Here is a 14,625-nt window from a genome sequence, read left to right on the forward strand (position 1 = left end):
TGGCTGTAGCGAACCTCGCAGGCCGCTCTTCACCTGGTAGCACGTTCCCTCTGACACGATCGCGGCAGAGGGAACGTGCTACCGAGGTGGAGAGCGGCCTGCGAGGTTCACTACAGCCGGCCGCGAACCTCAGCAGGCTGCTTTGTTGAAGAGGAGCAGCGGAGGCAGGAACCATGGAGGGAGGGAGGGAAAAAACGGGAGGGGGAGAAATGGCCATGGAGCAGGCAGGCATGGCACAACAGGGGGCCAGGGAAAGGGGGCTGCTTTAGGGGGAGGGGTGTACTAAAAAAAAAAAAAGACAGACAGACAGCGGCCAAGGAGAGAGAGAGAGAGAGAGAGAAAGAAAGACAGACACATACATCTATTCTAGCACCTGTTAATGTAACGGGCTTAAGGACTAATTTTTATTTATAATCTTTTGTAAACCGTGTTGAACTTACGGTTACGCAGTTTAGAAGCACGATGTTATGTTATGTTATGAAACTGTAGCCTCAAAGGTGAAAGAATATTCCAATAAATTTGGCTTTTGTAACCATTGCAAACCAAGGCGTGTTTATGTGGGCACCCGGTATGAAGGTGCTTATTTTATTCCTGGGTCAGCGGAGGATGAAATGACTTGGCCAGAGTCACCTGGAGCTACAGTGGGAACCTCAGGGCGTCAGACATACATTGCAATAGGTGCTCCCGAACAGCCAGGCAGAGACACTTACACATCCAGCATGTGACAAAACGCTGCGACCTCTTCATCGCGCTCCTCAGACACCTCAAAGAGCTGGTAGCCATGAGACGGGGGCTGCAGTAGCGAGGATGGCAGGGGCACCTGGGACTGGCAGAAAATACAGGACACGGCTGAGCAAAGAGCACTATAGACAGACATGCAGACAGAGAATGACACGGGGACAAATTTAATCCCATCCCGTTCCCATAAGTTTTGTCTCTGTCCCTGCCCCATTCCTGTAAGTTCTGCCTTAACCACACAAGCCTTGAACACTTAGGATTTTAAAGGGTTTGAGGCTTGTGCAGATGAGGTCGGAGCTTAGGCATTGGTGGAATGAGGTGTTATGACATCACAATCTGAGCTCTAGAATGTTGCCACTTAGGGTTTTAAAAGCGTTTGAGGCTTGTGCAGATGAGGGCGGAGCTTAGGCATTGGTGGAATGAGGCATTATGACATCACAATCTCAGCTCTAGAATGTTGCCACTTAGGGATTTATTTAAAGCCTTTGAGGCTTGTGCAGATGAGGGCGGAGCTTGCAGGAATGGGGCAGGGACAGGAAAACAACTCGTGGGGATGGGAAAGGAAAATGAGTTCCCGCGGGGACGGGAAAAAATTTGTCCCCGTGTCATTCTCTAATGGAAGACACAAAAGTAGAAACATACAGAACTAGAAACAGAAGCAACATGCTGCTTTCTAATAGAGTACTTCCCCGAATACGGTTTTTCGCCTGGGGAGGCAGGAGAGGGCAGCTGGAGCGCCGGCGAGTGAGGAAATCACTCGCGGTATTCTCCGACCGCCTCTTCCTGCACTAAAGTCAGGCTTCACCAATCAGGAGCTGCTTTGACACACAGCTCCTGATTGGTGAAGCCCAACTTTAGCACAGGGAGTCCGGGTCAGAGAATACTGCGAACGACCGGGGGCAACACTGAACTCCTTTGCAACCAAACACATTCAACCTGGAGTAGGAGGGGCAAAGAGGAAGACATTTTAAAAAGCCTGTCTGGAAAGGGAACCTCAGAGTCTCTCAGAAGCCCCCTCCCCCCACCACCCAAAGCCACGGTCTTCTATCTCCACCACCCACTCTCTCCCGTCACCCTTTGTGTGGGAACAATGGCTGCATTGTCTATCAGGTCAGCGAACAGAAAAAGAGAAATGCAGATGGCTCCCAGAGATCCTCCATATCCAGCTCCTCTCCTGTTCCCAAAGGGAAGAGGAGAGCGAACTGAGGAAAGAAAAGCACCCCCCCCCCCTAAGTAGCATCCCCAGAACACACACACACACACACATTTCCCCCCTGTGACATCCCCAGTACACATACATACACACAAACGTACACCCCCCCAATGACATCCCCAGAACACCCCCCATCAATAGCATCCCCAGCAAATATACATACACACAAACATACATCCCCCCCAGTGACATCCCCAGTACACCCCCCCCTCAATAGCATTCCCAGAACACATAATCCCTGCTTTCTGTGACAAGACAGCTTCTCACCAGCTCCATGGATATCCTGCGCTTTTTCACCGGTGAGACATTCTTCTGATTTCCAGATCTATAGGTTCGGGGTGGCACCTGAGGAGGCAACGTTTTACTACGGGCAACAGGTTTCCCTGGTGTTTCCCTATGGAAAATGTTTCTGTCCTCCTTCCAGTCCCTCGTAGCCTCTTTCAGCAGTTCTGTGTCATAAGTGGATTTCAGGTTCAACTTTACAATGGCATCGTTGATGCCATCATAATCCATCGCCGAGAATTCTTCCTCGGAAATCCTTCTGTGCAGCAGTTTGTCATTGCTAGTCTCGCGTTCCGAGCTCAGGACATTTATAATATTTGGCTGTAACTTCTTAAAAGAGGGCGGGGAACTCTTGGAGGATGGCACCGATCCCTTCCTGAAGGATTTCATCTCTGAATTCCACATGTATGTGCGAGGTGGTGGGGGCGGGGCAAACATCTTCTTTTGGGAGACCTCATCTTGGTTGGACATCTCAGTCACAGGACTTCTGTTCACACCACTGGAAAACTTACCATCTGAGTTGTCAAAAATACACAGGTAATCAGAGGAGTTGGGCCACGGTTCCAAAGTCCCTGATGAAGTTCTGGAGCCCTCTTGAGATGAGAGCGACTTATAATTCAGAGAGGGATCTGAGCCCGAGAGTCCACGCAATATTTTCATGCTGTTACAGTCATTCTTTACTGGTCCATAATCCGAGTCATCCCATGAGATGAGGGTCTGCTCCAGGTTCTGTTTAGCCAGGCTTAGTTCCTGGTGGGCCTGCTTATCCTGCCGGAGTCTGGCCAGGGCGTCATACTCCATCTGAAGTGCCTCCGCAAGAGCCAGCTCATGGTGACTGATTCCAAGAGACTCCAGCGACTGCCACTGCTCACCGCTGCCCTGGGTGGCAGACATCTCTGGATGAGGGAGGTGCTATTGTTGCTTCCGAATGCAATTTAAAAGCAAAGGCATGCTGTCCAACCGGAGCCCTGCAAGAAGACAGAAGAGATAAGAGCCAAGGCCAGACCAGGTTACATATGCACCAAGATTATCTTTGAGTGCTCTGTCACCCAAAGTTGATACTTAGGTTTCTAAGGCTTTCCCCTCCATAGTTCGGCCAAGGCACCTGACTCCTGCCACGTAAGAGCTGCTGATATTTGAGGATCGAGACTCTGCTCAAGGGCATCTCACTCCTGCTCTGTACCATCCCTTACTATTCCAGTATCGATGTCTTCTCCCACACACTAAACACCTGCCTTTCCAGTACAGAGACTCTCTCCTAACATGGAGCTTTACCAATTCATCTCTCCTGTTGTTCCAGCATTCACTCCCAAAACACACACAGTGCAGTGCCAACATGCCTCACTCTTCCCTGTATTCCCCTCACTTTCCACTTTTGTTTTACTTCATGATGGTTTTGGGGTGTGAAGAAAGATCCTCTGTAAATGTTGAGAATGTTTCACTGAAGAAAAAAAGACGGACTATGTCCCTGGGAAGGAGTTCCTCGAGCCACATTCTCCTAGGACAAGCAGGAGGCATCAGCCACATATAGGTGATGTCAAATGATAGCTCCCAATGGTAACATCATCTATATGTGGCAGATGCATCCTGCTGTCCATGGAGAACCTTCGTTACAGGTAAGTACAGGTTCCCTGAAGTGGATCAGGAGCAGAGATGTGGACTGATATGGGCCCCACACAGAGAAGAGCCCTGTGCTGTACCACGGAGCCAAGCTATAAAAAGCCTGAGCCTGGGGCCATATATCAGGCACCGACTCACATCATGAAACTGCCCCCAGGTGAATTCACGCCCTTCAGACTGAGAGCCATAATGATAGTATCACTTTAAGAATCCGGCAGGCAAGAAAATAAAAAAGAAGGGCACAGGATACCATTTTGGCTCTGGCAGTCATAATCTACGTTCCCTCTGTACCACCCATCTTGTCCTCATCTCATAACTCTACTTGGCCCCTCAGAGATATTATAGAAAAACATTATAATCTATGTTATTGGAATGTTCCGATATGCACTTATTTCTAAAATTTTAGCAGGTAAAACATTCACAAGAGTTCGAGGACAGTAGAATTACAAAAGGCATTCAATTCAATCACAATCACATAATAATTTAGTCTACTTAAGTGGCATCAAAACCTCAAGAATGCCAGGGGGGGGATTCCATAATTTTACCCCCGCCATCGTTCTAGATTTAGCATACCGAGCAGTTTCCGCCTTAATAGACGTCAATCTATACCGACTATAACCTCCCCCAACCCTGAAATGTCCTGTCTAAATTAGATTGTAAGCTCTTCTGAGCAGGGACTGTACAGCGCTGCGTACGCCTTTCAGCACTATAGAAATAATAAATACTGTATTAGTAGTGGTTTCATAAGTATTATGTTGACACTGAATTATCTCTCTCTCATTTCAATTTCAGCGCTGTTATAAGTATATTTTTTATTGGACTAACTTATCCCCACCCCCTCTTTTACTAAAGCACAACAGCAGTTATTAGCGCAGGGAGCCGTGCTGAATGCTGCGTGCTGCTTCCGACGCTCATAGGAACTCTACGAGCATCGGGAGCCTTGCGGAGCATTCTGCGTGGCTCCCCGTACTAAGAACCGCTCTCAGGCTTTGGTAAAAGGGGGATTAATATAGTTTACGATTCGCTTTCAAAGGCAACCCCTTCTTCCTCAGATCAGAAAGAAGCAAATGTTGGCAAAATCAGGACAGATGGGAAACTGAGGGGACTTTTCTTAAGGAGCGCTAAATGCTAAGGCATCCATTATATTCTAAGTCAGTTAGTAAGCCTTAACAAAAGGACCCCAGATTTTGCTAAGATTTGCTTATTTCTGATCCGAGAGCTAATCCTAAACTACATTATGTTAGTCCAATAAACAAGGTCTTCTTTTTAGCCTTTCTGTTTGATTTCTACATAAGAACATAAGCAATGCCTCTGCTGGGTCAGACCCGAGGTCCATCGTGCCCAGCAGTCCGCTCACATGGCGGCCCAACAGGTCCAGGACCTGTGCAGTAATCCTCTATCTATACCCCTCTATCCCCTTTTCCAGCAGGGAATTGTCCAATTCTTTCTTGAACTCCAGTACCGTACTCTGCCCTATTACGCCCTCTGGAAGCGCATTCCAGGTGTCCACCACACGTTGGGTAAAGAAGAACTTCCTGGCATTCGTTTTGAATCTGTCCCCTTTCAACTTTTCATATTACCTTGAAGAGTGGACTAACGGCCACCACACCTTTTCACTCCAGTATCTAATCTAATCTAATCTAATCTAATCCTATATTGTTGAAACTGGTTCATGGCCATCCTATTCTTTTTTTTATTATTATTATTATATATAGTTTGAATAGTACATTATCCAATTATATAAAGGAAAAAAAGAGAAACTACATACACATTATATAATTCATCATACCTATTCTTAAATTTCAATCTGCTGATTTGTATTGATTTTATTTTGTCTTTTTGCTACTGTTATTGTAAGTTTTATGTTGAACTGTGCTTGAAGTGCACCACCTTGGCCGAGTCTCTTCATAAGCGTGTATGCTGCCTTCTCAGAGCATCCATGAAACGTTAAGATACTCTATCCAAATCTGAAGATCTTCTTTCTGGGATAACAAATGTTTATCCCAACTGAATGCCTATGCCAAACATTGAAAATACAAGGTCAGAGTAGTGTCCTTCTCCCTCCGTATTTACTCGGATAGGGGATTAACAGACCCGCGAATACAGAAAAAATGCGAACAACTTTTTCATATGTAATTTGCTGTTTTCTATTAAAAACCATCGTAAATATGGTGAAACCGCAAATAACATGGTGGGAGACCTGGCCTGTTCCTAAAGGAGAGGCAAAACACGGTGAAGAAAGTGCTGGGAATCAGCGATTTCTCTATGCAAACTGATGTAATTGGGGGGGGGGGGGGGGGGAAGCCAGCAAACTAAAAATCGCAAATAATTGAAACCATGAATGCTGAAACCGCAGATATGAAGGGCGAAGTGTCATCCATCCAGACTCTGGTTAGTACTTCTTAAAATGTGGTGCCATCGCACCACAAACTACACTTCTCCCTCTGTGTGCGTGGTTTCAGCATCCGTGGTTTCGATTATTCACAGTTTTTGGCTTGCTGGCTTCTCCCCCCCCCCCCACAATTACATCAGCTTCCATTAGAGAAATCGCTGATTCCCACCATGTTATTTGCGGTTTCACCATATTCACGATGGTTTTTAATAGAAAACAGCAAATTACATATAAAAAAGTTATTTGTGGTTTTTCAGTATTTGCGGTTCTGTTAATCCCCTATCACAGCGAATACAGAGGGAGAAGCGTAGCCAGCACGGAGGAAAGCTTAATAATGTTTGGGACGCTATACAAAGTGATTTAACGGACCAGAAATGACTCCTGGCCAGTTAAATAGCTTCCGCAGGGCTTTCTGCTGATATTCAGCTGCACTTAGGGGTCCTTTTACTAAGGTGCTATTTTGTGGGATGTCCGGGGGCGGAGTCACATCGTACGCAGTTAAGGTTTTTTTGGTAAACCATCCTGATCTGGTGAGGCTGGACAGTGTATCAAGCTTTTCAAATAAACTTAAACATTACTGCCAAAATGAAATGGCTAAATCAGACTGGATAAAAGACAGTTCTATCTTTATGCCGTGTCGTTTGGAAGTTGGCTGAATATCGCACTTAACTAACTGTATAAGAGATCGCTGACTGCATAGAGCCAGATATTCAATATCCGTGCCCAGACAGGGCCCAGCATTGAGTATCTGAAAATAACGCCAGCGGCAGCTAAAAATATGCTCACTGCCACCGGCTGAATATCTCTTCATCAAGGTTATGCATAATTTTTGGAAACATTAATTGTAAAAATGGGGAGGGATTTATAACTTTTGATTATATATAATTTATAATATATACTGTTTATAAATTAAGTTGTATTAATGATAGATACAATGATATATAGTAATTAATTATATTACTTGTGATTCAATTGTTGTAAAAATGGAAATTTAATAAATAAAAATTAAAAAAAATTTAAAAAAAAAAAAATGAATATCTCTTCATCTTTTATAAGCCATCTAAGGTTTCAAGCAATCACTGAATTAGGTGATTAAATACATCCAAAATATTCTCCACAAACACTAGAATCCCAGTTCCCATAACTGTACCTGACTGCAACCGGCCTTGAGTTAGAACCGAAAAAAGCGTGAACCACATCCAGATGAATAAAATTAAATGCATAAATATTTTGAAACGTTAGACATTTATGAAATCCTTTCAACTTGGGCCAGTCATCACATTGTACAGTTTCGTGATGTTTCAAACCCCAATGGCGGTTTTTGGTGCAGGCCGGCGCACTGAATGCTCTGTGCTGCTCTCGCCATTCGTAGAGTTCCTATGAGCGTTGGGCGCAGTGCAGAGCATTTTGCACTAGAGACAGCTGTTGCGGTTTTGTAAAAGGGGGAGGGGGATATTGGAGTATTTCAAATTATGCTCTATTCTGCGAACGTACATTATGGGGTGATTTCCCCAGTGCCTTAAAGTCATTCACCCAGAAATGCACCTACGCCACCTAATCTCACCAGATGCTACTTAGGGCATACGTTTTATTGTCATATCTACAGTATATTGTAATTTCTGTAAATTATGTCATCTCTGTCCTGTCTCGAGTATTATGGATGTACTTTGTCACCTGTTCTGGGCTCCAATCGCTCACAAAAATACCCATCTTTCAAACAAAATTGAACTGTTAAAAATTACTAAATATGTGTGTGTGGGGGGGGGGGTTTATGCTACACAGAGAAATGCATTGCGAATACTGGGATCGTAAAGGGTTGGTTTTAAGAACTTGTCACTCGCACAAAATACTTGCACGCACCTGGCCAATTAGTCATAAGGCCTATTAGGAGAGGCTTCAGCACACCACATGTGAACACTGGGAAAGAGCTCTGGTCAGCCCAGTGGTCCATCAAGCCCAGTAGCCCCTTCTCACCATGGCCAATCCAGGTCCCTAGTACCTGGCCAAAACCCAAGGAGTAGCAACATTCTAAATAGAATCCCCAAAGTGTAGCACGATTCCGGAATCCCCAGAGTAGCAACATTCCATGCTACCGATCCAGGGCAAGCAGTGGCTTCCCCTATGTCTTTCTCAATAACAGACTATGCACTTTTCCTCCAGGAATTTGTCCAAACCTTTCTTAAAACCAGCTACGCTATCCTCTCAGCTGCAGAATGGTAAAACACTACAGCAGCTGCTGTCTGAGGAGTGACTGTCAGCAGAAGAGAGTTAGTTCTGCCAAAATATCGAGTCGAAGTGCAGTGTGATCACCCTGCGGCTGCTTCTAACCAGACTTTCTCCTACCCTTTCATTCTGGGAACCACAAAGGAAACCAGGAAGAGCTTCATGGGTGGCGAGTGACTGGGGAAAAAACTTTCAGAGACAGGAATTCCGATACAGCAAGCAAAGGAAATGGTGGTACAATTTAAACCACCTTTCACTGGAGGCTGCCCAAGCACCAAAGCCACACAGCAGGGAAAGCTGGACAAAACCAAGGCCGTGAGACACTCTCCAAAGTCCAAAATGTGGTGGCTGCCCTGCAGCAACCCCTGCTATTCCAATACTGAGACCCTCATGCATACCTCTGAAAATGCCCCTCGTTCCTACCTTGCAGCACCCCTTGTTCTAAAAGAACATAATTGCCATACTGGGACAGACCAAAGGTCCATTAGGCCCAGTATCCTGTTTCTAACAGTGGCTAATCCAGGTCCCAAGTACCAGGCAGAAACCCAAAGAATAGCAACATTCCAGAGCTGAGATTGTGATGTCATAATGCCTCATTCCACCAATGCCTATGAGCCAGCCTCACCAATGATGTCATAATGACTTGATTGTCCTATATTTGGCTCACATAAGAACATAAGAGTTGCCATACTGACACACTGAAGGTCCATCAAGCCCAGTGTCCCAAGTACGTAGCTAGATCCCAAGTAGTAAAACAGATTTTATGCTGCCTATCCTAGGAATAAGCAGTGGAATTCCCCAAGCCATCTCAATAATGGCCTATGGAATTCTCTTTTAGGAAATTGTCCAAACCTTTTTAAACCCTGCTAAGCTAACTGATTTCATCACATTCTTCAGTAACGAATTCCAGAGTTTAATTATACGTTGTGTGAAGAAATATTTTACAAGATCATGAAGGGCATAGAGAGAGTGAAGAGGGACAGATTCTTCAAACTTTCGGAAAATAAAAGAACAAGAGGACATTCAGAAAAGTTGAAAGGGGACAGATTCAAAACGAATGCCAGGAAGTTCTTCTTTACCCAACGTGTGGTGGACACCTGGAATGCGCTTCCAGAGGGCAAATAGGGCAGAGTACGGTACTGGGGTTCGAGAAAGGATTGGACAATTTCCTGCTGGAGAAGGGGATAGAAGGGTATAGATAGAGGATTACTGCACAGGTCCTGGACCTGTTGGGCCGCCGCGTGAGCGGACTGCTGGGCACGATGGACCTCAGGTCTGACCCAGCGGAGGCATTGCTTATGTTCTTATGTTTTAAATCACTGCTTAGTAGTAGGCATGTAGATAGCTGTTCCAGTACTGGTTCCTCACAGAAAAGCGCCAAAGGGAGTCAGAACTGCTCTGGAAATCAAGGAGATAGCTATGCTATTTATTTTATTACTCCAAGGTAACTTATATTTCAAATTTCCACACAACAGCTACAGAAGACAGCTATTTACAACAACAGAAGGTTTTTCATTCAACTGCCAGGTCGGGATTTCCGCTCTCTGGTTCAGCCAGAGCCTGGAGATGCAGGAAAGGCAGAGCGGTGAGAGGGGGAGGGGAATATGTGCATGTGGATACTGAAAAAGGGGGAAAATCTCTGGATGAAGAAAAAACCCTCTAACAAACATCCACAATTAGTGGCACAAAATATAAACATTTATATTCAGAGTTATTTTATTAGAAAGTGATACACCACAAAAAAATGACTTTGCTACACTAGACACAATAACAAAATACCCCGAAGCAATTCATAAAAACAAATAAACAATCACGTACACATTCTGAACAATACATTTTTTAAAAATCAACTTGCGATCCAGAAAGCACAAAACTGAACCAAGCAACTGCAATAATCAGTCTACATTTGTAGTTCAAAACCTTCAGAGCAAAAGAGCCCAAATAACCCAAATAGTTATCTTCATGATACACTTCTCCCTCCGTATTTGCAGTTTCAGCATTCGCGGTTTTTAGCTTGCTGGCTCCTCCCCCCAAATGACGTCAGCTTGCATAGAGAAATCGCTGATTCCCAGCGCTTTCTTTGCCGTGTTTTGCCTCTCCTTAAGAACAGGCCAGGTCTCCCACCATGTTCTTCGCGGTTTCACCATATTCACGATGGTTTTTAATAGACAACAGCAAATAACATATGAAAAAGTTATTAGCAGTTTTTCTGTATTTGCGGTTCTGTTAATCCCCTAACACCGCAAATCCGGAGGGAGAAGGGTACTTTTTTTCCTAAAACTCAAAATCTCTCTCCAAGAGGGGGTAATCAACATGGACTACCGTTAAGCTGTGAGCAGAGTGTGGCATAGTGGTTAGAGCTACAGCCTCGCCACCCTGCGGTTGTAGGCTCAAATCCCATTCTGCTCCTTGTGACCCTGGGCAAGTCACCTAATGCTCCACTGCCCCAGGTACATTGAGCCTGCTGGGACAGATCGGGAAAAAAAGGTTTGTAAACCGCTTAATATCCCTTGTCCAAGCAGTATAGAAAAACCCCATTCCCTTCCCTTAAAGTACCACTAAGGGCTCCTTTTAGCCGAAAAACTACCGCCTGCTCAAGAGGAGGTGGTAGCAGCTAGCGCATCTGGCATTTTAGCGCGCCTAACGCACCTTCGTAAAAGGAGCCCTAAGTCATGCTAGTGTAATGAGACTTTATAACTATAGTTTATTCCATTTGCTAAAATGCCTTATCAATAAAGGTCAAAGCAATTTACAAATTCAAAAAAACCACATAATTGCAATAAACAATCCCCAAGGTGGCCAGAAGGAGAGACACACAAAAGCACTGGGTCAGACCAATGGTCCAGCAAGCCCAGTAGCCCATTATGGACTTTTCCTCCAGGAACTTGTCCAAACCTTTCTTAAAACCAGCCACGCTCTCCGCTCTTACCACATCCTTTGGCAACGCGTTCCATAACTCAATTACTCTCTGAGTGAAAAAAAATTTCCTCCAATTGGTTCTAAAGGCATTTTCCTGTAACTTCATCGAGTGTCCCCTAGTCTTTGTGATTTTTGATGGAGTGAAAGATCGATCCACTTGTACCCGTTCTACTCCACTCCGGATTTTGTAGACTTCAATCATATCTCACTGTGCGTTCAGCGCTTCTCATGAGGCTCCTTGAACTGGGCTCAAGAGGGGCATTAACAGACTCGATGAAGTTACAGGGAAATTAAACTACAAGTATGCACGATATAAACACAATTAATTCAAATATTTACCATAGATTTTCTAAATGCCAAATAAGAAGTAGAGATAGAAAGATACATACTAATTGGTTTATCCCGTAATGCTGCCTGATACACTAAGATCTTACTAAAGAAGCGTTCATGCACACTTCCTTTTACAGAAGGAAACTCAAAGAGCGAAGATCATGCAGATGTTTTTTATTGGCAGATTTAAAACAATCTGTGGGATAACTCAGAGCCTTGAAACAGATACAGCCGAACTTCAAAATCACTTTTGCTAGTTCAGCACAGGTGAACTAGGATAAAGGTAAAATCGTCCCATGCAGAATTTTAAAAGACTGCATGGGACCATCGGTTCAACAACAAAGCTAAGAAGCCAGGTTGTGAGAATATCTGTCTGCTGTCCTTGGATCTCTACATGAACTTTGATTAGGTCCATCTCCTCCTCCTTTTCTCTTCCTTCCCCTCTATGGGCCAAGGTCCCCTTTTCCCATTGCAACTCACCTTGAGCCTATTTAGGTTTGCGCGATGCACAAATATCAGATCAGATACCTGTTACAGTACAAGCAGGCACCAAATTCTCACATGTGGAGACTCTCTAGCTAACAAATAGGGTTGGAGGGAAATTGGCTTCAATTTGGAGATTCAATTTTAGAGAACTTTGCGGCCAAACTGAATATCCTGTCTGGTAAAATTTTCCAAACAATAGTGGGTCATGAATCTCTGACTTGAGGAACAAGTGCCTACAGAATAGGAATGGAGCATAGATGGGCTACCAAAGTCGCCATCGCTCGCAACTTGTGTGCGGTAAAACAACTCTAGCGTCAGACCAGTCTGAGCATGGCAGAAGAAGATACGGTCTGCAATCCATGTGCAGATAGTTCTCTTGGTTACAGGAGTTCCCAGCTTGTTTGGGTCAAATGCAGGGAGGGACAAGTAGCTGGTTTTAAGAAAGGTTTGGACAAGTTCCTGGAGGAAAAGTCCATAGTCTGTTATTGAGAAAGACATGGGGGAAGCCACTGCTTGCCCTGGATCGGTAGCATGGACTATTGCTACTCTTTGGGTTTTGGCCAGGTACTAGTGACCTGGATTGGCCACCGTGAGAACGGGCTACTGGGCTTCATGGACCATTGCTCTGACCCAGTAGGCTATTCTTATGTTCTTATGAAGCTCTGTGAGGATTGGCTTTATCCAAGTAGCAAGGTACAGCGTGTTTGCAGACCAATGTGTGAAGTGCTTCCTCACTACGGTGAACATGTGGCTTTGGAAAAAAATACCAGAAGACGAATGGAGTAGTTGAGGTGAAACTCCAAAATGACTTTTGGGAGGAATTTCGGATGAGTTTAAAGACTCACCTTGTCAGGATAAAATGTAGCACCTGGAGTTCACCGACACAGCGTGCCGATGTGAGAGCAATGAGGAAGACTACTTTCCAAGTGAGGTGCTTGAGTGGTTCAAATGGAGGCTTCATGAGAGTGGCCAAGAAGAGGTTTCAGAGGTGGCTTGGTATTGTAAAGGCCTTTCATGAATCTAAAAATCTGAGGATGTACCACTAAGGGCTTGTTGTCCAGTGGTGTGTGAAAAACACTTATAGCACCGAGATGAACTCTCACTGAATTAGTCTTTAGTCCAGAATTCAAGAGGTATAGGAGATAATCCAGTATGGTTGGAAGAGGAGATCTGATACTACACCACAATGAAAAACGAGTCCACGTGAAGCGTAGCAGCACCGTGTTGAAAGCTTCCTGGTGCAGACAGCAAGAGAATCTACTGGTTGGTAGAGAGATACCTCGCTGTGAGAGGCCTTGTTCTGCGTCAGCAGTGTTGGAAAGATTTGCAAAGTGATCGGTTCTCATTTGCTCATTTGCAGGAGAGGAAAATGAGGTTGATGCGGCCACCGAAGTGCTACGACTATCATGGTGGCTGGTTCCTGGCAAAGCTTGAGTAGAGAAACTGGAGGAAATGCATAGAGGAGCTTGCTTCACCAATCGAGCAAAAAAGCATCCGTTTCCAGGCGATTGGGAGCGTGGACTCTGGTGCAGAAAAGAGGGAGCTTGTGATTGTAGAGGGAAGCAAATAGGTCCACTTCTGGGGTCCCCCAAGTCAGAAATATTTGTCACAAGACGGAAGTGTTGAGCGACTCCCTCACGTGTTTGTAGAATTCTGCTCGATTTGTTGGCCAATATGTTCTGTTTTCCTGCTAGGAAGACTGCTTTCAGGAAAATGTTGTGAGCAATGGCCCAGGACCAGATCTGGGTGGCCTCTTGGCAGAGGCACCAAGATCCTGTTCCACCCTTCTTGTTCACACAGTACATGGCTATTTGGTTGTGTTTGAACCAGAACTGTGTGATTGAGGAGACGATCCTGGAATGTAGACAGGTCATTGCAAATTGCCCGTAGCTCCAGGAGATAGATGGTCTCCACACCTAGGGCTCTTGGAGTCCTGCAAAGACATGTCTTTACATCAAAGTGAGCTCCCCATCCTAACATGGAAACATTTGTTGTCAAAATCTTTTGATGATGTGTTACTTGAAACAGGAGACCTCTGGAGAGATTGGTTGAAGACATCCACCACAGAAGTGAGTCTTTGAGCTGTGATGTCACTAACAAATACTGGGACAGAAGACCAGTTGCTTAAGACCACTGGGAGGATAGTTCCCACTGAGGATGCCTGAGGTGAAGACGGGCAAATGGAACCACCTATACATGTGGCTGAGAAGTCGTAACATATGACGTGCCATCAGGTGGAGACAAAAAGATACTTCCTGGCAGAACTGAAATACTGCTATTTATCATTTCTATAGCGCTGAAAGGCATACGCAGCTCTGTCTGTTTAACATTCAACAGACAGTCCCAGCTCAGAAGAGCTTACAATCTAATTTGAACAGACAGACAGGACATCTCAGGGTTGGGGAGTTTCTGGCAAAAGGAA

General features: G+C 44.9%; 1 protein-coding gene across 4 annotated transcripts in view; it reads right to left on the reverse strand.

The window, feature by feature from the left end:
* The window catches only part of PIK3C2B (phosphatidylinositol-4-phosphate 3-kinase catalytic subunit type 2 beta), a 93,216-nt gene that overhangs the window by 73,165 nt on the left and 5,426 nt on the right, over window positions 1–14,625 (reverse strand). For all 4 annotated transcript variants that reach the window (XM_033918035.1, XM_033918037.1, XM_033918038.1 and 1 more), the window contains exons 2-3: window positions 2,219–3,201; window positions 711–826 (exon numbers count right to left, since the gene is read on the reverse strand). In XM_033918035.1, the coding sequence (XP_033773926.1) occupies window positions 711–826; window positions 2,219–3,127 (1,025 nt within the window). In that variant the 5' untranslated portion in view covers window positions 3,128–3,201. The remainder of the gene's footprint in view (window positions 1–710; window positions 827–2,218; window positions 3,202–14,625) is intronic.

This window comes from Geotrypetes seraphini, chromosome 13 (assembly GCF_902459505.1).
Source record: "Geotrypetes seraphini chromosome 13, aGeoSer1.1, whole genome shotgun sequence".
Classification (NCBI taxonomy): domain Eukaryota; kingdom Metazoa; phylum Chordata; class Amphibia; order Gymnophiona; family Dermophiidae; genus Geotrypetes; species Geotrypetes seraphini.